General features: G+C 37.8%; 1 protein-coding gene across 1 annotated transcript in view; it reads right to left on the bottom strand.

Annotated features, from left to right (window-relative positions):
* LOC145990544 (pickpocket protein 28-like) overlaps positions 1-20,874 on the bottom strand; it is a 57,925-nt gene extending 37,051 nt beyond the window's left edge. The window contains exons 1-3 of the mRNA XM_083126238.1: positions 20,821-20,874; positions 3,681-3,898; positions 2,698-2,931 (exon numbers count right to left, since the gene is read on the bottom strand). Coding sequence (XP_082982364.1) covers positions 2,698-2,931; positions 3,681-3,898; positions 20,821-20,874 — 506 coding nt within the window. The remainder of the gene's footprint in view (positions 1-2,697; positions 2,932-3,680; positions 3,899-20,820) is intronic.
* Between the last annotated feature and the right edge of the window lie 4,448 nt (positions 20,875-25,322).

Raw genomic sequence — 25,322 nt, 5'->3', positions numbered from 1 at the left:
AAGCCATGGTTTGATAATGAATGTCATAATCTAATAGAAATAAGAAATCAGGCTAGACTTAGGTGGTTAAATAACTCTGATGATACAAATCTAAACAATTATAATAGAATAAAGCGAGAAGTTAACCGCACGTTTAGAAGTAAAAAAAGAGAATACTCGAAAAGCAAAATTAAAGAAATTGAAACAAACAGCAAAAATAAAAATATCAGAGATTTATATAAAGGTGTAAATGAGTTTAGAAAGGGGTGGCAACCTAAAGTAAACTTGATAAAAGATAAAGACGGTGATTTTCTAGCTGACCCAAGCGATATTCTAAATAGATGGAAGAACTACTTTAATGACCTTTTAAATGTCCATGTAGGAGATAAATCAGAAGTGAATGAAGTACACACAGCAGAACCTTTAGTTCCAGAACCTAACTTGACTGAAGTTAAAGATGCTATTAAAAGGCTAAAGAATAACAAAGCACCTGGCATTGATTTAATACCAGCTGAGTTAATTAAATATGGTGGAAATTCATTAATATGTCAAATTCATAAATTAATTTGTTTAATATGGAATAAAGAAGAAATCCCTCAACAGTGGAAAGAATCCATAATTGTTCCTGTGTTTAAAAAAGGTGATAAAATGAACTGCAATAATTACCGTGGAATTTCTCTACTCTCAACAACATATAAAATATTATCTAACATTATTTTAACAAGACTAACCCCATATGCTAATGAAATTATAGGTGATTATCAATGTGGATTTAAACGTAACAGATCAACTACAGATCAAATTTTTCACATCAGACAGACACTTGAAAAAAAGTGGGAATATAATCAAAATGTCCATCAGCTATTCGTTGATTTCAAAAAAGCATATGATTCGGTCAAAAGAGATAAATTATATAATATATTAGTAGAGTTTGGAATACCTAAGAAGCTTGTTAGTATGATAAAAATATGCAACAGTGAAACAGAAAGTAAAATTCGTGTGGGTATTAATATGTCTGACAAATTTAGAATTCATGATGGGTTAAAACAAGGAGATGCATTATCTCCATTGCTCTTTAATTTTGCCTTAGAATATGCTGTTAGGAAGGTAAAAGAAACTAAAGAAGGACTAAAATTAAATGGTGTGACTCAGTTGTTAGCATATGCAGATGATGTAGACTTACTGGGGGATGATATGAATACAATTAAGAATAATGCTAAAATATTTTTCAAAACTGCTAAAGAGATAGGTTTGGAAGTTAACAAAGAGAAAACTAAATATATGCTTACAGGCCGAAACCAAGTGTTAGGTAATAATCAAAATCTAATTATTGATAACAACTCGTTTGAACCAGTTTCCAAATTCAAATACTTAGGAGTAATATTAACAAATGAAAATTATATTAAAGAGGAAATAAAAAGTAGGCTTAATTCAGGAAATGCATGTTACTTCTCTCTTCATAAGCTTTTGTCTTCTCGTTTAATATCTAAGAAACTAAAAGTTAAAATATACAAAACCGTAATTTTGCCAGTAGTATTATATGGATGTGAAACTTGGTCCCTTACACTGAAAGAGGAACATAAATTGAGAGTATTTGAAAATAAGATCCTTAGGAAAATCTTTGGACCTAAAAGGGATGAGGAGACAGGTGAATGGAGAAGGTTACATAATTTAGAACTACATAATTTGTATTCATGTCCAGATATTATTAGAATAATTAAATCAAGAAGACTTAGGTGGGCAGGCCATGTGGCACGAATGGGAGAGGAAAGAGGAGTTTACAGGATTATTGTTGGGAAACCTGATGGTAAGAGACCTGTAGGAAGGCCAAGACGAAGATGGAGGGACAACGTTGAGATGGACCTAAGGGAAATCGGTAGGGATGGAAAAGAGTATATAGATCTTGCTCAAGATAGGGAAAGATGGAAGGCCTGTGTTGCTGCAGCCATGAACCTTCGGGTTTAAGAAGGCTAGAGAGTTAGTTAGTTAGTTAGTTAAACCGGTCTGATTGATTTACTAATAATATATAATATTAATATATAATCAGAGAAACAACAACTCAAAATCGGCCAAAACAGAACATTGGTTGAAAAGTTTGTAGAAGTTATATTAATATCACATACATAAACACACACATGCACAAGTAGAGTTCAAAAAAATACCAAAGTTATAATATATTCTTATGGTTAATATAAATTAATGTACATCAAGTCAATATTTAGATCCAAATTGTTTACGGAGTATTGGTTGTATTTCAAAAGTATTTATTAATATTAAATAAATAGTAATAATTAAGTTATAACTAGGGATTGGAAATTGATGGAAAATCATCATCTTTTCTGCGCCTTGAATGCTAAACCTGATAGTAATCAGTTTCCCTTCGATTAGAACCAGAAAACATTGTATTTATTTTGCTTTTTTTTTTTTTTTTTTTTTTTTTTTGCATTTCCGGCCCTTTTTTTTGGCATTTAGTTCATTTTTCAGGGGCAATGACATTTTACTTCCCCATGGTACGTACATAAGGTTTAGCATAGTGCGGGCAAAATGTGGATGAAGTGCCTTCCCCCCCCCCAACACCGCCGCTGTGTAGAGACAGATAGATACATAGAGCGAGAGAGTGCAATGATTTGAAAGGCTAATAACTAGTTTCCGATACGGAAGTGGAATACACTTTCTTAAAACAACGAATAAGGAGGCTCAATTGGTTTTGTCACTCACTCGGCATCGGTCAAACTGTCCAACCGCCCGTTGATTTCCGTCAAGTTGAATTTGGAATTGTTCACTTTGAGTTCTGTGCAGAGCGTGACAGCTGGAAAAGGAACTTCTGAGATCCGCAACGTGTTCCCAGAGAATGTCACAATCACAGGGGATGTCTCCCACTTTATATAGGTCTGCCTGATGAGGTACACACACGCCACCAACGACAGAGCCAGGAAACACAACCAACAAATCCTTCAAAGAGAGAGCAGAATCAGGATAAAGTAACCTAAAGCAGTGCGCAAGTTAAAGTGGGGGCTTAGGGAATTTTCCCCACCAAACTCGACCGAACCTGGCAATGATGTTAAAAATTCTTTCTCACCAGGAAAATATAACAAATGTTTTTTATTCGATTCACACAACGGAACTTGTCCATGAGTAAACAGTGACTTATTATGCAGTCAACAAAACATCCAAAATAGAAAGAAATCAATGAAATATATTAATAATGTGCAATAATATTTTAAGTAGTATTTGATCGTTTCCTTCATTCCTGTGCTTTTTTTCTGGTTCAGTAGATTTCTCGAAAATTCCTTCGGGGTCACCATGAGCGATTCAAAGTAATTACTTAAATTTCTAAGAAGAAACTTTTGTTGCTGACTGTAAGTGGGAGGCCTAAATGTGTGTGTGTATAATATTCAATCAACCCAACAGCATTCGGATATTCCCTTTGTTCTACGTTTTCGAATCTATCCCCCCCCCCAAAGGGAAATCCTGGATACGGGCCTGTTGAGTACTACTTAATAACGCCTAATTAGATATAAGCACACTACCCTGAGGATGGGGACAGTACAAGTCCCTGAAACGTAGGTACATGGAAACTTAAAACAGTGGATAAAGGTCCAACAATTCAACATGGATCAGTCACCACTGATCAGTTACAAAGAACTTACCAAAGCATGATTTCTTTTATTTTGGCTCTAATTTTCTGCAATGGAACTCACCTTTCAAATGTGGACAAATCCTTCTCCCCAAGATATCTGAGACCATGAAAACTGGAATGTTCACAGTATTCCCTGAAGTAATTGACAACGGGACTTAGGGGTTTCGTGCAGTCATTTCCACATCTTGAGGAATCCTTGCTGTTCTGTAGCAGCTTTGCTTTGATGTTCCGTCGTGGTCTAGTCGCAGAAAGTCTGAAGCGATTCCGTGCCAGAGCTGCCTGTGAAAAGAACATAGCTTTGCTTAATGTTCTCCTTTCTTTTTTTGACATGTAATTAATTTCGGACAAAGATAGGGTAGAACATAATGCACTTTGTACAGTATCAGTTATTTACAGACTTTGGGTATTTTATCACGGACATAAATTAGTGTATTTTCTCACATATTGAATACTGTAAATTGTTGTATTATGTTTTATACATATATGAATAAACAGGGACTGTAAAATTATTCTAATGTTAATTAGCCATTTACCGAATGTTTTGTTTTAAATATTAACTCATTCAAATACTCAGAACGAATGGGAACTTCAGTTTCAAAAGGAATTTTAATTCACTGTAGTTTATAATGCAATTAAGACAAGCCCCTAGGTTATGTCTTGAAGTTACATCTTCCATCCTTGAATTTTACTGTGGTTATATTAATTTAATATTTTATGTAAATTATAATGCATTATATTAGTATCTCTTTGTATTTTGTTTTGTATGTGGTGGTTCAGATCTGAAATGTTTAGTGTAAAGATAATACGATCTACATTGTAATATTTGAATTTTTGTCTACACATAGCCTATTTTTGTATTGGATAGTCCGATATTTTATGTTAAGTATTATTATTATAATGCATTGTTTTAGTAACTATGCTTTCTGTTGTGTACCTTTACAATGTACTTTACCGTTGACATGTTTTATGTTTATCAGAAAATATAGAACACTGCAATTCAAATAAATAAATAAATTATGTAGAAGAGTTTGATATCTTGGACATTGGCGTGGCCAGGCATGAGCTCAATGGACCGAAATTTTGCCAAATTTTCTAAAAATATTGATCAGCGAATTGAGAATGGTTGCCAACGCCTATGACACATCCAGTTTGAAAACAGGCAACAAGGGTAAAAGCCACAAAAGAAGCCACCAAACTTCAGACAGCATAACAAACAATGTTCAACCAAATATTATTAAGACATGATTTTAAACAATCAAAAATTGTATAATGATTAGTTCAGAACAGTAGTCACGGTTGATATATGTGTGACAGATACATTATAAGTTGTTATTTCAGTACATCTCTTAACAATTTTCCAACCTACTGTTTTTTTTCTTTAAAGTGAAACTTGGGCCTAGTGTTGCCCACGAGACGAGACGAGACGAGACTTTGGTCTGTCCCGTCCCGTCTCGTGAAAATGCTGTCTCGTCTCGTGTCTCGTCTCGAAAATATTCGTTTGTCCCGTCTCGAAGGGTTCTGTCTCGTCTCGTCTCGTCCCGTCTCGTCTTGTCTCGTCTCGTCTCGTAAAAGTGATCCGGGATATCATGCCAACAAAAGTCAAAAGTAGCAGAAACACAATATTTTCCCGGAAAGTGGGATAAACCTCCAAATATTTTACCCATTGCGTGGTGAGAATAAATAAGGTTCGTTAATCATGAAGACATTAATGTTAAAAATGCAGTTTCTTGGTTACTAATTGCTAGGTATCTTATGAAATCTACCTTGTGTTTTTCTCGCTTTCATACAACTGTCTATCCATCGTACATAAGTCAGTGCTCTTTTTCATTACTGCTAAACCTTTTGGAAGACTTCAAATGTTTTCCACTAGACCTTCTTTCTTTCTGAATGTCGAACTTCCGTGCACTATGAAAATGTACATTTTTTCTTTAAATTCTAAGCTTGGCGCTGGGAACAACAAGAAAGTTTTTAAATGTGTAGTACGAACACAAAAGACTATTTAAATTTTCAATACTTAGTATATTACAAATAGAAAGCATTTATAGTTCTTAATATTGTTAAACATCTTCTATGACATAAGTTTCAAAAAGTGTTTCTTTGTGATATTGTGCTGTTTCTTATGCTCAGCTTATGACGCACATACTTCTTTGTTTTCCCTTTAGCCTCTAAGTCCGGTACCACCACCGCTTGATCTAATTTATCCTTCGGTAGGCACGCAACTAGAAATATATGTCGGGGAAGGTGTCCGAGGAAAAAATAATAATAATAAGATTAACGACAACAATTAAGCAAATGTTTAAATTAATACATTAATATAATTCATAGGTCTATTCACTTGAATATGTAAATTAATTAATTCTATCATTGTTATTACATGAAATGTTACAAAGATGGTAGAAGAATAGTAATATAACAGCACGAATATTAGCTAATATCTAGCGTACGTGTAGTTAAGATCGCCAAAATTTGCATAAAAACAGCTGTCCTGGCTAGGAAATTAATGTCAACAAAGGTGATAAATTGAATATTTGCTGAATAACAAAAAAGGATGTTACATCCAGTTGACGAAAAATAAAGTTCCTGATTAATATTTTATGCTCATTATTATAAGTAGTAGTGTACATCATAAATCTTCATTGATACTGTCATTCAAAGCCGTATGATCCCAATAGAATCCTTGCTTTCTAGTAAGTTCGGCAGGAATAAGTAACCCTCGATTATGCTAAACAAATATATTTTTTGTTTAGCTAGAGCAAGGCCCCAGGTGGATGCAAGAAGCCGTTCCTGCAAAAGTGTATGTTTTACGAAGCGAAGAAACGTGACAAAACCACCACGTATGGAAGGCAAACCTGCATTTGGTTCAAATCGCATATTTACAGAGCCGTGCCTCCTGAAGTTATAAAAATCCCAATTTGAATGATTCTTTTAGACATGCTATAGTTGAAAAAAATATGTTTAGATGCACCAAAAGTGCATCATTATGAAATTATGCATATAACGTGTTATTGGAATCAACATATTTGTGTAAATTGGGTGCCTCCCCGATGGCGTAGTAATAAAGTCGAGGTCTTGTAATGAACGGTCCTTGCGTTCGATACCCAATGGAGTCAAAAAGTGGATCGGATCGCACATTAAACTGTAGGTCGGTTCGTGATTTAGCCTATTTGTGAATCAAGTGGACTGAAAAAAAAAATTATCAACCTTAAGAATATTAGAATCCACTAATTCACCCGCAGGTAAGTCAAATTTCACATATCCGTCTTCATCCTCGTTCATAGACTTCCTGCAATACCTTGTGAATGTGTGTTGCATCCTACCAGGTGCGAGAAATGTGCAGAATTATTCTTTCCCTGTACTGCGTTATTTCTTTTCATAACAGTAAGGCTAAATTCTCGTTTTATCTGAACTTTTAAAATATATGCAAAATACGTCTCTGTCTTTAAACAACCACCCTTTCTCATGTATCTGTAAAATAATCCCACTCTGTCTCAGAAAACCTCTTCCCACGATGAAATGAAGGAAACAACTATCAAGTCTCAACAATTATAATTTTTTTGCTTAAATTTCCTATCATTTATACAAAAAGTAGCACACATCACGTCCTTTGGTGCAACACTGTCAACAGCTAATGTTACTTTCCTCGTCATAATCAATTTACTTCCAACCAGGGAAATGTGACTGGGGGGGGGGGGAAGGCTGGCAACAAAATATTGTAAGGGGACAGTCACATTAACACGCCCGAAAACACCACACACACACACACACACACACACACACATGTATATATATATATATAACTTGTAATAATAATTATTATTATAATTATTATTATATTCATGTATGGTGTTTTGTGTTTGTCATTTATTTAGAGTGGACGTTTACTGCTTAAATTCACTTCTTGATTACGAGTTTATCTCCACATGATTCGTTTTAATAAAGACATTAATTCTTTTTTATTGTAAAGTTGCGTTGTCTCTAGTGGCCTATTTCAGTATTGGAAGACATTCATAATTTTATAATTCATCGTCTTTCTTGAGATGAAACTACTGATATAAATATTTAAGTTATAAGATAATAATATAAATGACGAAAAAATGCTTGGAAGAATTTAATTTTCTTGGAAAATAAACGTTACGTTGGAAGAAATTAGTCTTCTTAAGTATTAGAAACGATGTGAGGCACTTAGTGAAGTGCAATTCTCCTGCAGGAGAATTCTGCTCTATGTGCTTTGGGGAACACATTGCCCACCTTTGGTATGTCCAGAACTTGACATTTCTTCTCAATGGCAAGAACAGCCAAATGAGGCAGTCTGCATCCAGCATCCTGTTTCGAGCAAGCCTTTTCAAAGATTTTAAGGACAACCATCTTCGTAACGCTGAAGAGTTTTGGGGAAAATTTGTGTTTCACCTTTCAGGGAAATGTTATCACAGGATAAAAAATCAGACAAAGGTTTTAGTTATCTCATAATTCAAGAAATATTCTAACCCTGGCATTACTTACTCATACTCTACCATTCCAACATATGTTTGTGCTACACAATTACAGGCACCTATGGAGTTTGTGGGAAGAAGTTCTTCGACTTTGATAATTACGAGAAAAAGCGAACCTGCATCTAATGATTGAAGAGTGGCAAATCATAATAAGCGTTCTTTTACCTGCCCGCGATATGTTTTGAATCGAATTTTAAGTGTAATTTGCATTTTAAGGTTTACGTTCAATGCATTTCCAAATAATATCCCCTCATTAACTTCAAGAGTATCGAAGAAATCCCCTTTGTTAAGGTTTCCTCAGACTCATCATCTCGAAATTCAAGTCCCTGAATAGTAAGAAACCGCGATGAATCCACAACAGCTGACATGTAGTGACGGGTTTTCTTCGATTACCTTTGGTCCTGGGTTCGATACCCAGTGCAGGCCCTTTAAACTATAAATCCAGTCCCGATTAGCATACTATGCATAAAACACCAAATCAACCAACCAACCAAATCTTCAATCAACTTTGAATGTCTTTTACTAATTAGTGTTGTCACTAATGACCACGATTAGAATAATTTGCCCGTACTACAGATGATGTCTTGCGGTCCTCAAAATATTCGTGATGTTTTAAAACCACCCACATTCAACATTTTTTCCCAGTTCTTAAGACTGGTTAAAACTTAGGTTAATCTCGACGATTACAGGACATAAATGAATGAGAAATCACCTATGTCCAGGTCGGCGCTCGAATCTTGGACGAAAGTCACACACAGATAGCTATATATATACTAAACAAATTAATATTTGTTAATCAAGTTGGTATTATAAGCAGGAAAGTGATATCATGCAGAATACACCACTTTGAAAAGGTGAAAATTGTCATACTCTTATAAATGAACACTCTTATTATTCGATATTTAATTAACTTCAGTTGGGGGCCCCCAGGGGGGGCAAAGTGTCTGACATGGGGCGTCCCCCTGCCCCCTCTGGCGTCGTCACTGCTTCCAACCCTCTAATAACTTCGCTGCTGATAGCCTCACCTTCGAAATGGAAGCTTGTGTGTCGGCGAATAATACAAAGAACTTGTGTTCACTGTCCCTCTTTCATTCAAAGTCTGCCGTTTTCCTTTCCAGTTTTTCCTGCAAAACTTCGTCAGCAAGCAAACCAAATTACATAATTTTTATTGCCCCTCCCTTGCATCAACCTTCATTCCTACTTCAGGGCTGGATTTATGCACTTACCCGCTTCTGCAGGTCAACCTCGCCCCTATGTTTGGTGATTGCCCTTGAAGCAACGGTGTCAATTGTTCAAAGCGAAACCTCTGTCAGTGGGGAACGGCGAAAAATAGTCTCGGAATACACCCTGGCCATAAACAGGCTCCAGCCACCCTGACATTGGTGTCAGCTTCCCTCTGAAATTTGATAAAACTATTTTGTGAAATTTGTTTTGAAGGCTAAATTCATATTATAAAAATAACAGCTACAACATTCCTTCATCTGATTTACAGAAAGGCTAATCGGGACTGGACCCACAGTTTAAAGTGGGATTCAAATCACTATGTGCCTTCACCGGGTATCAAACCCGGGACCCCTTGATTACAAGGCGACGACGCTAGCACTGTACCATCGGGGAGTCCCCTCGTAGAACAAGGTTTCCTACTACGACGATTATACAGAACTTTGTGCACTTCTTCATTTGAAATCTATTCTATATCAGCCTTGGTATTTCGTTATTACAATGCAAGGAATAGTATTCTCCTTAAACAAGGTAAAAAGGTAAAGTTCTCCCCTGTGCATTGCACCACGCCTTGAAGGCGTATAGGGGGTGTAGGGGTAACGCCCCACACTTTCTTGATCCGGTCGTGTGGGGGGGGGTGATGTGATCAGCATCACGCCCCTGACCGCCTTTACCCCCCAGGGTTTCCCCCAGGTACCCATGTTATTCGACGCTGAAAGAAGAAATAAGTAAATAAAAAAAAGCATTGGAAATAATCTTCAAACGGACGTAAAGAAATCGAATCCAACCACCTGTAGATTGCCTGAGGGAAACAACAAGAATTTTCTGAACAAAGACATTTCCGAAATTTCCATAACATTCTAATAATATCGCAACCCGTGCAAATAATCATGTGATAAAATCTTGCCATGGTTCCCTGTAAACACTAAAATCACCAAATTAGTTATTTCCAAATTTCCCGTATTTTCTCCTCCTCTTTAGCTCTCACATGTTCGGAGTGGGATAATGCAAGATTATTTGTACCTAATTATCTCTTTCTCTTAGTCTTGCTAATATCTTGGACTCCTTAATAACTTTCCCAACAACTCCTTATCAATTTGTACTGCCATGTTTCCCACAATGTTTTTCCTACTTCCTAATAACATTCACCCTTTGATGTAAAAATTAAATAATAATAATAAACCCTATCCGTCGGTCCGTTTATCTTTCCAACCTATAGAGCTGAGACTATGTTTACAAGATAAATCTCGGACTCAGATACTCCACGATCTTTTGGCCCCTCCTTCCACCTTCTCTACCTGCCCTTTTACTTGATGTTGTTCAGAATTGTATTAGTATCTGGAGTACTATCGTAACATAAAGTTATTAACCTGGAATAAATTGGAAAAAAATGGGGAGTAAAGCTGTGTTTCGAAAGAGTATTGAAAATAAGTTTAGGTATTCAATTCATTCATTACTCTCTCTAAAATAGTCTTCTTTTGACTTAATACACGCTTATGAACGTTTCTAATTGAAATACTGTATTCCAAGCAAACAAGTATTTGCAACTGATTAAATATTTTGCTCTTATTTTTTTCGAGACATTCGAGACGAGACGAGACTTTTCAAAAGCCGTCCCGTCCCGTCTCGAATTTCAAAAGGCTTGTCCCGTCCCGTGAGCAACACTACTTGGGCCCCTCTCGGAAAAAATCCTAGCTACGCCTCTTATTTTGGAAGTACAATAACGAATCATGGGTTGGTTTGAGTGGCTGTTTTAAGTCCACTTTTTGCACAGTAAGGCTAATCGGGACTGGACCTACAGTTTAAAGTGGGATCCGAACCACTTGTGCCTCCACCGGGTATCGAACAATAACGAATGATGGGAGAGGTGAATGTGGGAAAGGGAGGGAGAAGAGAAGAGAGGAAAAAAGAGAAGGAAAAGATAACAAAATTAGAGGAGAAGAAGAGAGAAAGAGCATCGTTTCTCAACCTATGAAGCGACCCACTGCTGGGTGTCGAGGGGGCGTTTGGTGGGTCGCTAAGTCGGGCTCGAAAATTGATTTGCTGTGTCTTAAGAACCTATTACATTTAAATTACTACGATATATTGTTTTAACAACTTAAATGTACGTATCCTAGTCTAAACTTTTATGCATTTATGTTATTCCCGCTCTACCATTGCTTTTTACCGGCATCTCTCAATTTCAGCATGTGTGTTTAGTTAGATGTTAGACTAGAGTAAATTAGTCTTTTAAATTATATATTTACTTTTATATAATGAAGTATGTGTAATTTGTTTAAGCAAGCGTAAAAGAGGGCTTCTTAAAGTATTCGACGTTAGCAAACAATATGATTATATACTCGGTGCACAACCCTACAAGTAATTCTGCCGGCGGCCATGCTTATGGGCCCCATGAAGTGTAATATCCTTCAAGGTGGGTCCCGGACTAAAAAAAAAGTTGAGAACCACCGCCATAGAGGCATCTAAGACAGAAACAGTGGGAATGGGGTATTTCAATGTGTCATTTCGGAGAGGCATGGTGTATTGAGAGAGAGAAGTATATTCTTGTAATTTGGTTTACATATTATTTTAGGACGTCAGCCACATATGTATACAAACTAGGATATATTCTTTCAACTTGCCTCGAATGAGGAGCATCCATATATCATAATTTACTTTTGCAATCGTCGTACAGAAAATTGCATTTCATCTTTTAGCAATTGAGTGCTCACAACTGACAAATTACCTCATACATTTGCACCTCCTTGTTCAGTATATGGACCTTTGTGTAGACAATTTGTTCCTCTTCACACAAAGAAGACATTCGTACATATTCCTTGTTATTCCAACCATAGTTTTTCTTCACCTCCTTACCAATGCATATCGTGTGCAAAGCTCTCAGGAATCAGAAACCTGAAAAGGAAATTGCCTTAAAGCTGCTTTGCTTGTATTTAAAGAATGAGATACTATACTACTCCAAGTCAATGCGCAAAGTTTTAAACTTACGTTCAGGATTTTTACGTGTACTATACTGCTCGCCGGCCCAATTGGCGTATGACCTACATAGCTCTATCTGTCCACCAATCGTCTTCTAGGGTGTTTGCCTCGATGAGTGTCAACAACCTCAGTTGCGAAGTAACAGCTGTAGGGGTAACATCGCTCTCCCGTTACAACATTGCCAAGCGTACGTCTGTTTTTATTAGCTTTGTTGTACAGTGTTTGGGTGTGTTGTGTGCCGTAATCTGGTATCTGAGGGTGAATTCGGAGGAGAGAGTATTTCCTCCGTTGTCAAGCCTGCAACACTAAACCAGTGTGGCGTGTTTCTGCGTTGTTGCTTGTGGCATTGCTGAGTTATGTAGTTAATAACCTTCAGACGTTGAACTGGTGCACGTGTGTCAATGCGCAGGCGAGACGAGTCGGAAGTTAAAATATAATTTACATTGTTGTCCTTAATAGCGGAAACTTTGGGCCAGACCAGTGATAAAAGTAAGTTAATACTACTCACATATTATATATTCTTAATAATGATGGCACAGGGCGTAAACTATGTTTTAATTAGATATGATAATGTTGAAACATATATGATATCACATCCAGGATTCTAACATAGGATCCCTGGGTTGTGTCGCATTATGCTAATCACTCCGTCAGAGAGCCTGGTTAAAAATCTAGTAATATTTACAAATGTTGAATATAACAACAAAAACTTATGAATCTATTTACGTATAACGATTTATTATCCGTTTAATACAAGCTTTACTGTATTTGGTGAAGTTGAAAGAATACTTACTGGCAGTGTCGGATCTACAAATCTTTTGCGCCCCCGCAAAATATTACCAAAGGTCTACCTGCCTTCACACACACACACACACATTATATATATATATATCAGTGGCGTCTCCTTACCCTGAACTTCAGGCGTTTGCAAAGAAGGAATGTTAACCCCTCCCCCTCTCATTTCTGTGAACCAATATTACAAATTTTCTCTACCTTTTTGGTGTAATTTTATAAATATTTAGAAAAACATTAAATTACATAAATTATTTTAAATGAAGTAAATACTTCATTTAAAGTATTAATATATTTGAAGGGTAAGGAGAAAATTAATATGTTCAATACTTCGCCATACAATTAATTTTTAAAGCACGAGTTTGCAACCAGAGGGGTTGGTGGAACTCCTAAATATAACTCCTAAAAAAACCCGTGGACATAAGAATGACCCGTTCATTGAAAAATCGCTAAAATGCACATGCACATTCCCGGTTTTTCCCCTTCCCCTTCATTTATCCTTCCAAAAAGTAAGTTTTGAAAAATCAACTGCTCATTACTTATATTTACTTGAATTCCAGCTCTATTCTTCTTTCTTTAGAGAGAAATGCGCTGATCGCGGCCTCATAAAATTTGGATTTATCCCCTTCTCGCAGCTTAGAAACTAATTCTTTCTGGATGGAGATAAGACTTAAATTCGTCATCCGGTTCTGAGTTTGAGTAGATCGGTAGAATTTGTGGATCCTCTTCAGTGATGAGAACGATCTCTCGACAGATGACGTCGTGGAAGGAATTGTTGCGATCAACACTGCTAATTTACATATTTCCGTAAACCCACCCACTAGATTCGTGTCCAGTAGATAATTTACAATCTCAATTGGTGTTTTCTCTGATCCTTCAGTGGAAGCATACCAAACAAAGTTCATTCTGTAGTTTGGTTAAATTAAGACAGACGGCCATAAATTTCCTGCAATTTATGTACAAGATGGTGAGGAAAGTTTTCTCTTTTATTCAAGTAGCCCCGTTTTGTGGGATTTAGTAAATCAAATTTTGCAATTTTTCAAATGATGCGAATCTAATTGTTATCTGGTTGCTGATATTATCAATGATTTCAAAGTAAAGCCCCCGGTAGTGGTCTTCCTGTGATTCGTTGTTCAGTCGCCTCCTTTTCATTTCAACAACGTCTTCCTCTTCTATGCACCAGTTATAGAATTCCATAGTGTTTCGAAATTCTCACTTTCCTTTTTCAGCTATCATTGAAATTCAGTTATTTTATTACTGCAATACAAAATATCAACATTTTTAGACTGCAATATACTGAATAATACGTCTGAAAAGGCAAGAAAGTTGGATAAAGCCTTTTTTAAAAATATATTTTCGAAATCCTTCAGGAAGCTAGAAAATCCTCTTGGAGTCATTGCAGTCAAATGATCGAAGTCTCCACTTTCACTGGCATGTTCAAAAAACATAAGCAGTGCTTCTCTGTTGTCATTGACTGTCCACACTAGCCTAGAGGTAAAATTCCATCTGGTAGGAGCTAATGACGGGAGCTTTCTGGACATGAAAGCAGAAAGTTCGTTTAACCTCTTTGGAGAATGAGCGAAAAACGTAGCCAGTGATTTCATACCAGAAAAGAACACCTTAAGCTCTTTGTTACATTCTAACGATTGTTGCAGCACCAAGTTCATGACATGAACATAACAATGCGTAAAAAAAGCTTTGGGATAATTTTCCAAAACTTTACTTTGAAGGCCGTTCAAATGACCACTCATTACAGAATATCCATCGTATGTCTGGGCAATTAATTTATCCCCACACTTATACAGAGTGTCCGAAAAGTCACGCAACCCGGTGTTTACGACCGTATAACGGAATAGCGAAACGGAATGAGAAGAAACGCTTTCTGCCAAGAGAATGCCCTGTATATTGGGAAAATTTAGAGAGACAAACATAAGTAAGAACATACATGTTTTAATAACAAATAAGCAAAGTGTTGCCAAAGGCGGAAAAAAAATATTTGCAAATCGTGTATATTGATGCACAGAACTCACTCAGGTAAATTATTGCAACATTTCACAATACCAACGAACAATTTGGATGGCCATCTAATGAATTTGACACAAAAAGAACTTTGACGAAGTTTAAAAAACATTGCAGAAGGGAATAAATGGGCTGTTCCAAAAATCGATGTTTTCACAATATTACGAGGGACACTGGCAACACTGTTGGTGTCACGTGTCACTAACAGACGTGTTTCACCTCAGGCTATCACACTAAGGCACTTTTAACGACAAAGGAGAAAGTTGGTTATTTTCGAACATATGCAATAAATTACATACACCTTGCAACCCTGAAATGTGGGTATCACTACAAATTAAAGCAAATGTTCGAAGTGTCCACCATTTTCTTGGATACATAAGTTGGTTCGCTCGATCATGTTCTCAGATACCTTCCTGAGGGTTGCAGCACCGATATTATTAATTTCCTGTGTAATGTTTCGTTTCAGCTCCAATGTTCTGGGTCCCGTTTGGTATACTTTCCCCTTTAAGTAACCCCACAGAAAAAAAATCGGGCGAGCGAATGGGGCATAAATCCTTGGATATTAGACGATCACCAAAAATTCTCTCAGCATACGAAGAGATTCATCAGATGTATGGCAAGTTGCTCCATCTTGTTGTAGCCAAACATCACGTCCGTCTTCTTCCAGGAGAGCAACGAATTGCATTATGAGATCCCCGTACACAGCAGAATCCACTGTTGTCTCAAAGAATAACGGTCCCACAATACGACGTCGCGATATTCCGCACCATACACCGATTTTCGGAGAGTGCAAGGGTAGTTCATGCAACTGATGTGGGTTTTCTGTCGACCAATGCCTGGAATTTTGGCTGTTGACATACCTATCCAATTGAAACCACATTTCAGGGTTGCAAGGTGTATGTAATTTATTGCATATGTTCGAGAATAACCAACTTTCTCCTTTGTCGTTAAAAGTGCCTTAGTGTGATAGCCTGAGGTGAAACACGTCTGTTAGTGACACGTGACACCAACAGTGTTGCCAGTGTCCCTCGTAATATTGTGAAAACATCGATTTTTGGAACAGCCCATTTATTCCCTTCTGCAATGTTTTTTAAACTTCGTCAAAGTTCTTTTTGTGTCAAATTCATTAGATGGCCATCCAAATTGTTCGTTGGTATTGTGAAATGTTGCAATAATTTACCTGAGTGAGTTCTGTGCATCAATATACACGATTTGCAAATATTTTTTTTTCCGCCTTTGGCAACACTTTGCTTATTTGTTATTAAAACATGTATGTTCTTACATATGTTTGTCTCTCTAAATTTTCCCAATATACAGGGCATTCTCTTGGCAGAAAGCGTTTCTTCTCATTCCGTTTCGCTATTCCGTTATACGGTCGTAAACACCGGGTTGCGTGACTTTTCGGACACTCTGTATTTATCCATTATTTCAGTCACGTGACTAAAAAGAGCTCCTGCAGTTTTATCGGCGCTCATGTCATGAAATCCAAGAAATCTTTCAATGACTTTTTTCTGTGAGGCCGAAAAAAAAACGTAACACTGTTGACACCTGAGATTTTTTGCTAATGTCTGATGTTTCATCGACCACGATAGCCACAAAGTCTGTGTTTTGAATTTTATTGTAGATTCCATCTCTCAGAACATCCGAAACTGAATTTATTAAATAATTTTGAATGCTTGCCGAAGTACTGCGAAAAACTGTAGAATTTAATAAATGTTCTTTTAATGAGGGATCAAACTCGGCACTTGCAATAAGGAATTCCATGTAATTGCCCTTATTTAGAGAGGCTGCATTTTTATCATGGCCTCGGAATGGCAGTTCTTGCTTTGCTAAATAGCAGACGGCGTTAATCAACCTCTTTAATATTTCCCTGTTCTTTTTTACTCTTTCATTGTGTAGCTCTATTTCAGCTTTTCGTTGAGTATCCAAAAGAACGTCAATTCTAGTAGGGGTGGCAACAAAACTACTAAATTTAAAGAAAGTATTAAGATGCAATTCAGACTTGCTGTGTTTTCTCACTGCAGTATTGAGATAATTCAAATCCGCATACCCTTGATAATTACCAACACCTTTCTTAGTATAGAATAATAAACATGTCCAACAGTAAAATTTATTCACCACATCACACCCGCAAAGCCAGTCTGAAATTTCATAGAGTTCTTTTCGAAAATGTCTCTCAAAACCTTTTCCAGCACCACTTTTCCTTTAACACATGTTGACATCGTGAGATTCGGACATGGTCGACCATTGTCAATCACTTGTTTCTTCTCTGAATACGAAAGCGAAGAAAATGAATTATTTAAACACTTTTGCACAACACTTTCACTATTCTCCATCTTAAAATAACCACATCAATCCACACCGCACGTTTAAGAAATAATGCACAACAATCACGAGCAAAACAACGCGGAACGCGGGGCGAATGAAAGCCAAATCGTTGGGAACAAATACAACGCCTTGAGAAGGTAACCATGCTGGTGGGTGGCAGGGTGCGCATGCGCGGTCATCCTATGTTTTGGCAGTGGTAAGACGTTGTATTTCCTCTCCAACGCCCTGGCAGTGCGGGACCGATCTGCCTGCCTGACAACCACTGCGCGCTGCGCCGCGTTCGAAAACTACCGCGCGCTCGAGACTGACAATTGAAGAAAAACGCTCAAAATCGTAATTTATCAAAGTACAGATACTTTCTTCTTTATTTCATTTTCCTTTGGCCGTTGACACACGACTTACACACCCAGAGAAATCGCCACTGATATATATATATTACACATATATAATGTCTGTGTGTGTAATTCTTGATCTCATGTTGACAAACTCACATACGAGAGCCTACAGGGTGATTCAAAAGTCTGTTAACACCCCCTATAAAAAGTAAAGGAGTTAGGCTGGGTACAATTGATAGAAACAGGTTAGGCTTAGGAGGAACCACGTTGGTGTGTTCCAAGCGGATATCCACCATATTAGTGGCAGGCATATTGAATTCAACTCAATTTTCTTTTTAAATGGGAAGGGGCTGATGTGCATATGCGCCGATATCTTAAAAGATTTGGGGTGGGGCAAAGCTAAGTAAAGCATAAATACTGATTTATTTCTGTTTGCGGGGAAAGGGGTATTTTTGATTAAGGTGGAACCTAATACACTTGAATTAACCTTTAAAAAATAGTAATTGCAATAGACCTAACTGTATTTGACAACAAAACATATATATCATGGTACATCGAACTTTATTAGCTGGACAAAAATTTACTGCACTACTGTAATTATGTAATTATACAACATAATACTTTACATGTAACTTTTGACTGAGAATTTTTTATCATATTCTGTTTATAATACTTATTCTTACAATCCTTTATAGGAGTTTAATATCTTCACACATATTTACATAAAAAAGGAAGGCCCAAGATAAAATTTTCATCTGGGCGAGCGATTTTTAACATTTCCGAAGGGAAAAAAAGGAGCCTATTTTGAAATGGACTGGTTCATTCAAGAGCATGAAGACTGCAGTATTCCCATGCTTCAGCCTCTATTCTCGCACATATTCATTCATAATATGCCATGCGTTTTCCTTAATTCATTGTCAGTTTGAAAAAGGAAATACTAAAATAATAAATGCACAAGAACAAAAAACACCCTCAAACTGAGTGATAATCCCACATTATTGATGCTGCCCATTTCAGAGCAGAATCCTGCGTAATTTCCCACCTATTGTGTATGAAGTTTCTGTGTGCAAAAGTTATGTAATATGTTGGAAGATATGCATTGGGCCCCTTATAAGGGGGTCAAACGAGAACTGGATGGCCCGGCCCCCTCTGCCCCTCCCTCCCGGTTTCGACACCGGTGGTGATGTGATATACATATATGACACTATTTAATCGCGAAATTGTAGCCTCATTTGATCTAAGGTCGGAATTTTTCCGGCATTGTCCCCGCTGATCCAGGGTCCAACCAGCATCAAATCAAATGGTCCCCTTTGGGAAGGGGGGGGGGTATATGCCGCCGGAGCGTGGTGCTGATCACATCACCTTCAAGATGTCCGGCGTCGAAAATATGTGGAGCCCTGCCCCACATATCCTAAATGTGCCTTCATGGCTCAGTGCTACATGCACTGGGAACTTTAACTTTACCTGTGATATTGTATTCGTTTCTGTACCTCTGAGTAACTACGTTTATTTTTTATATGCGCATATACCATATACAAACCCTCTACTATGTCAATGACTGAGGCCCCCCTGAAGGCTTATTTGTCTCCGGGCCCCCACGCACTGTTGGCTTTTGCGGGTTGTAGATCCGGCACTGCTTACTGGTTCGATTTATCTTCATTACTTCGCAGTGCTGTTCTGTGTTATGTTCTCAATACAAAATGTAGCTGCATACCGAAGAGATAATGCAAAATTTAACAGACTTTACCGCACAATAATACTACCAATTTCCATCATGCCACGAAAACCTTATGAAAAAATCAATACGTTATGAACTAATGTCGTATCAAATACCTGTCATAACATTGCACCGGAAGACATAAGTTTCATGAAGAAGATCGAATAGCATTTTCAATAGCCACGTTAACCGTTTACTGGCAAACAATGAGACCATGATTCGGATCTAAATGGCTCACCAGCCAAATTCCCAGGAGTAGACACGTGGCTAAAATTGCGCCACTTGATTCTTGTTAGAGATAAGACCCGAATTGACAAAGTGATGTTATCATTGCTTGAAGAGAATTGCATGTGAGCTTGCGTGTTATCTTCAAGAATCAATAGTCAACTGATGATAGAGCGACAGTAAGACTGCACAACCGTACAAAATTATGTAAAGTCAATGATCGAAGTGAAGGGGTTGCAGGGAGATGGTTTCCCCGCAGCTATACTCTGTCCCAACTGAATCTAGGACAATTGCGATGAAGTCAAAATCGCGGACAATTGCGATGATTTTGACGGTGAAGGTCATTTTATAAATTAATAGTACAACAATTGCGACGATCAGGACCTAATCTAACCTAACCAAAGGCGCCACAGAACTAACAATGCTGTAGAAGGTTGGAACAAAATAAATAGGTGGCTTGGAAGACCGCGTCCAAAAATTCATGACGTTCTGGCCTGCCTGAAGAGCCAAGCAGAAGACACCAACATCAAGTACATGCGGATGGAACTTAATCTAGAAGGTCAGAAAAGGAAGAAGCGTGACATTATAATCGACGAGAGAGTTGGAAAGTGTATTCGCACATATGAGGAAACGGATCACTTCAAAGGGTGGTCTGTTGGCTATAGCCCATGTTCAAAAACTTGATTGAACCAAATTCTCAGACGAAAATATCAATATTTCACATAATTCTCTTGTAGGAGGTATTGTACGGGGTGTTAAGTCACTCTTCAATTTAATAGAAGATTTAAAATGTCATCGCAATTGTCCGCCACCGTAATTGTCCGACTACCGTCCCAACTATCTCTGGAGCAAGACCGCGCCTAGTGGCAGAGAAGGGAGGAGATCGGGTGGGCAGAGCGAAGCAGTACACGCTGCTGCGAAGGCTGATATCGGCAGTCGCTCCCCCTCCACGCAATCCCGTTCCCTCTCACGTGCTCATTGGAGGAGCCGTCTCGCGTCACTACTTGACGGACAGAAAATAGTAACGCGAGACGGCTGGATTAGTGAACACGTGAGAGGGAACGGGATTGCGTGGAGGGGTAAAGCGACTGCAGTTACCAGCCTTTGCAGCTGCGTGTAATGCTTCAGCTCCGTCCATTCGCTTTCCCCCATCTCTGCCCTTTTGTGCGGAATTGCTGAAGAGATTCCCGAAATAGAAGTAGATACTAAAATTTTCACGAAGCATCCTCCAGCTATATCATTGCCACCATGTTAAACCATAGGAGCATCCCCTCAGCTAAAGCCCGACCTGACAAAGAATATACTTCAGGAAGCCCAGACTTTTCGCCTCTAGTTGTGGGAGTTTCAAGGGGGGCAAAAGCGGTGTTGCTACACGCCTGATTTTTGTCTTGTCGTGCACGACACCTCTTCCTGTTAACATGTCCCCCTTCGCTCGCATTTCAGGGAGATGCAGGGAATCGGAGGCCCATTCGCTTGCTACGCGACGGCAACCATTAGGCTTCGCCGTGCTTGGCCTTGTTGAAGGTGCCACCTGCTTCGAAAACGACTCGAAACGAAGAATTTGGCAATGCAGATACCACGAGAATTTCTCCTCACCATGGCAACTGCACCATGCCGATTGGTTCAGCGGTTCATGTGACCCTTCCTGGTTTTCGACGGAACAGACAAAAATAGAATTTTGAAGTCTGTTCTTTCACCGAACAGGCTTTATCCCCAAAGATTGACCAAACATTTGCCAGCTATAGCTGGGTTTCATGTGACGTCAGGATTCGCAATGCCGCCATGTTTGCGGCAAAGCTGTTTGTCGTCTGCAAGTAAATACCTACCACGCAGTATACGTTACACCTGCGCCAAATGCACGTTTGTTGTTAGTACTGTGTAAAATGTCGGTAACATTGCATAAAAATGCAACGAAAAGGCCAACTCTAGTTCACCTGTGTTTATTTACTTGAACCAGCTACATGGAATGAGTTTGTTTCCGTATTTATTAGTGGTCATCGACGACCTTGAGTACAGATTAACTGAAAATTCCAAGACTCAGCCATTATCATGTTCCCTTTTAACGTTTGTTCAAGGGCAGTAATTTGAAATGTTGAGTTGTTCAAAAACAGTAATTTCACTTCTTGTTTTAACAATTTGGGATATGCAGGCCTCATTGACGGAGTGAGTGGTTACCACAACGCACTACGATGCTAGGGGCCCCGGATTCGAATCTCATAACTGATCTTAACGACTAGCCAAATATAGCAGAAAAACGAAGTAAAATAAACAAAACAAATCAATCAATTTGAGATACTTTGATATATCATTAACATGTTTTAACCAAGCAGTGTTTTCTTCTGACAGTACGGAAAACCTACAACCGACACCTTTTTTCATGAATAGGATGACAATTAATAACAGTTTGTGTTAATGAATGAAATATAAATAATCAAGTACAAGCGTGCAATTATCAAGATGAATTTATCTTTGAATGTTATCATTTTTATCATCAAACTTATCAACATCTTTCTACCAAATAAAACAATAACAAGGAAAAGTTACTTGCAAGTATGATAAAAAAAAACACCAGCTCGATCTATTTGTACTAAAAGTCACAGAGAAATGCGATATATGAACTTACCTGAAAATAAATGTTCACCCCACTCTGTACTGTTTATTTTGTTCGTTAATGTTGGCACGATTGCTTGTCGCCATGATGGCGTATTCTAATCAACAATGGGAAAATTCTGTGCCGTGAATTGCACCTTCTGTTCTTTCTCGGAAAATTCTAGGATAAACGTGAGTGCCTGTTAGACCTAAACAACCTAATATTGCACTAAGTATACCATCGTAAATTAGGTTCAAATCTCCCGCCCGCTCGCTTGAATTCCGAATGTTTACAAGAACCCGCCACAATCATGGCTGCTCGATCCCACATAGGTGAAACACTCCTATAGAGCACATCCGATCAAAGAACAAACACAGACTTTGCGTCTCCAGATGTCAGAGTTTCCAAGTACAAAAAATGCGGTGTTGCCACACGATTGATTTTTGCTCAGTCGTAAATGATACCTTTTGCCCTTTGGTCGCGGTTCAGGGAGAGGCAGAGGATCGGAGACCCATTCCTTTGTTACCGTTATGCTTTGCGGCGCGTTAACTTTGTTGGGGGTGCCTTTGCCAGCTGTTTTGCTTTCAGTCAGGCATAAGTTTGGCAACGCAGATTGCCTCAAGATTTCCCCCTCCCCATGGTGACTGGACAAGCCGATTGGTACGAAGTTTACAAGTGTTTAAGGCTCATCCCCTAGAAAGCAGCTACTTTACTGTAGTCTCCCCAAAAAATCCTTACTACTACTGCTACTACTACTAATTATTAATGCATTTATATATCTATAGAAGAGGAACGGAATAAGTACATAAGTATTTATATAAAAAGTTGTTATTGTTTACCCTATTACCTACTACTAAATCGACATTATCTACGACATGATTAATACCTCTACAAAAATTCTTGGTAGCTCTAATATTCATTTACAATAACAACAAAATTCAAAGTCATATATAGTAAATAAGCGAGCAAACTACGTACACTTTCACTTTGCCTTGTGCCTGCAAATACTGAAGGAAGTAGTCGCAAAAGCGAACACTTTTCCAGGCTACACGTCGTTGCCTTGTAATCAAGGTGTATCTGGAGGTACACAATGGTTCAGATCCCACTTTAAACTGTAGGTCCAATCCCGATAAGTCTATCCGCGCATAATGTGCACTTAATACATGAACGAGACAACACGAGCGTTCCATTGTGCCAACGGTTCATGTATTAGTTATTGATTCTTGCCGCAAAATAAATTGATCTGCTCATCGGACGACTCGTTAACTTAATTATGTAATTTAGAATTCGTCGCTAGGGGCGTTGTCTAATTTAGGGAATTCTATACGCCCCATTCTGCACGTCGGAACTCGATTCTCAGGTATATCGGCTGAGGTCAGTAGCCAAGCCTGTGTTGCAACTGTTGTTCCTTAAAACAGGTAAGTGGGAACACTTTCTATTTCATTTGAGTGTATATTTCAAGTTTGTTCATCAAGTTTTAACGCATACTCTTGCACCAAAAGTTTGATTTGAAATCAATCCACTCTACAGATAAGCTAATCAGGACTGGAGCTAAAATGAGTTTAAAATGATGGGGCCAATTCAACTTTCAATAGTAGAAAAAAGAATAGCCTAATTCAGTGGTTCCCAAAGTGTGCGTCGCGCCGCCCTGGCTGGCTTACAGGGGCGCCGCGAAATGTTCCAATATTTTCACTGAATTGATATGATTGATCCAAATATATGATTATTTAATACTTTTTACATACAAAATGTTTCTGAATTTGAAATATGTGTTTATTTTTTAAGTTAAGGCAAGCAGCCTAACCACGCTAACTCAGCATTGGAAGTAGGGGTATGCGGTATCCCGAAAAGTCTGGGAAAAAATTCCCGTCCCGATCCCGACTTCGGGAAATTAATTTTCGACTTTTCTGTATCCCGAGCAGTCAGGAAATACCGAAAGGTCATTTTAAAAAGTCGTCAATTCTCGACGTTCTCTGCATTGTAAATGTCTGGAACTTATCGGAAATCGTTAGTTTTTGTACCAGAAATGCAAAAACAATCACTTAAAGTAAAAATGGCGTGTAGAATTCGAGATTTCCAGAGCTTCGGGAAATTTTGAACAAATCCCGTCCCAAAAATTTCCCGTCCTGAATGTCGGGATTTACTTAGCAAGCAAGTTAAATTACTATTAAAACTTCATAACAGTAGATAAACAGTAACTTGATGTGCACATTAATAATAGTAATATTATCGATATCAACAATATTAATTTTATGTTACAATAGCTACACAATCTGATTTTTGAAATTCGCCATTTCTCTCTTAAAATGTGCCATTGTTTGCTTTCATTTATTATTATTACTATTATTGCAAGGATATTTCTTATGTATACTGTTTTGCTTTCGATAACAGTTAATTGAAAGAGACAAAACAAACGTTAACACATGTGACGTCATGCCGAAATTGTGAAAAGTCACATTACTCGATTTGAAGGTTATTAATTGAGATCTTGTTGATTTGTATGTAGAATTAATGCAAATTATTTACCAAAAAGTGGGAGCGATTTGAACTGGAGATTCAAAAATTACACTTTAATTTTGATGGTTCTGCATAAAGTTGTCCTTTTTAAGGTTTTAACGCAAACATTTACGTTGCATCTTCTGACTCTTAATCCTTTCAAATATGCAGATATAAAATAATATATGAAACCACGCAATCCAAAGTAATTAAACAAACGAACCTAAAGAAACTCAATTTTCTTACCTCAGAAGGTCGTACATATGTAACTGAACAAGCACGTGACAAGAGTAACCTAATCGATACAAATGCTCTATTTGCCTAATGAACAGATAATGACTACGTAAAGACTATTTGTCTCAGTTCCATGGAGAAAATTGTCCCTTCGTCTACGTACCAATTAGAATACTTGCACATTTTCAGTAATGGTTTTGAGTGTTCATTTTTCACGAACTTTTCTTTTAATTGCATGAGATTAAAGTGCTTCGGCATGAGAATGGTAGCGGACGTTTAC

The sequence above is a fragment of the Lepisma saccharinum genome, chromosome 7 (genome assembly GCF_977018435.1).
Source record: "Lepisma saccharinum chromosome 7, izLepSacc3.1, whole genome shotgun sequence".
In the NCBI taxonomy this organism is placed as follows: Eukaryota; Metazoa; Arthropoda; class Insecta; order Zygentoma; family Lepismatidae; genus Lepisma; species Lepisma saccharinum.
Note: the sequence above shows the minus strand (reverse complement) of the source record. Positions and strands in the feature narration are given on the sequence as shown.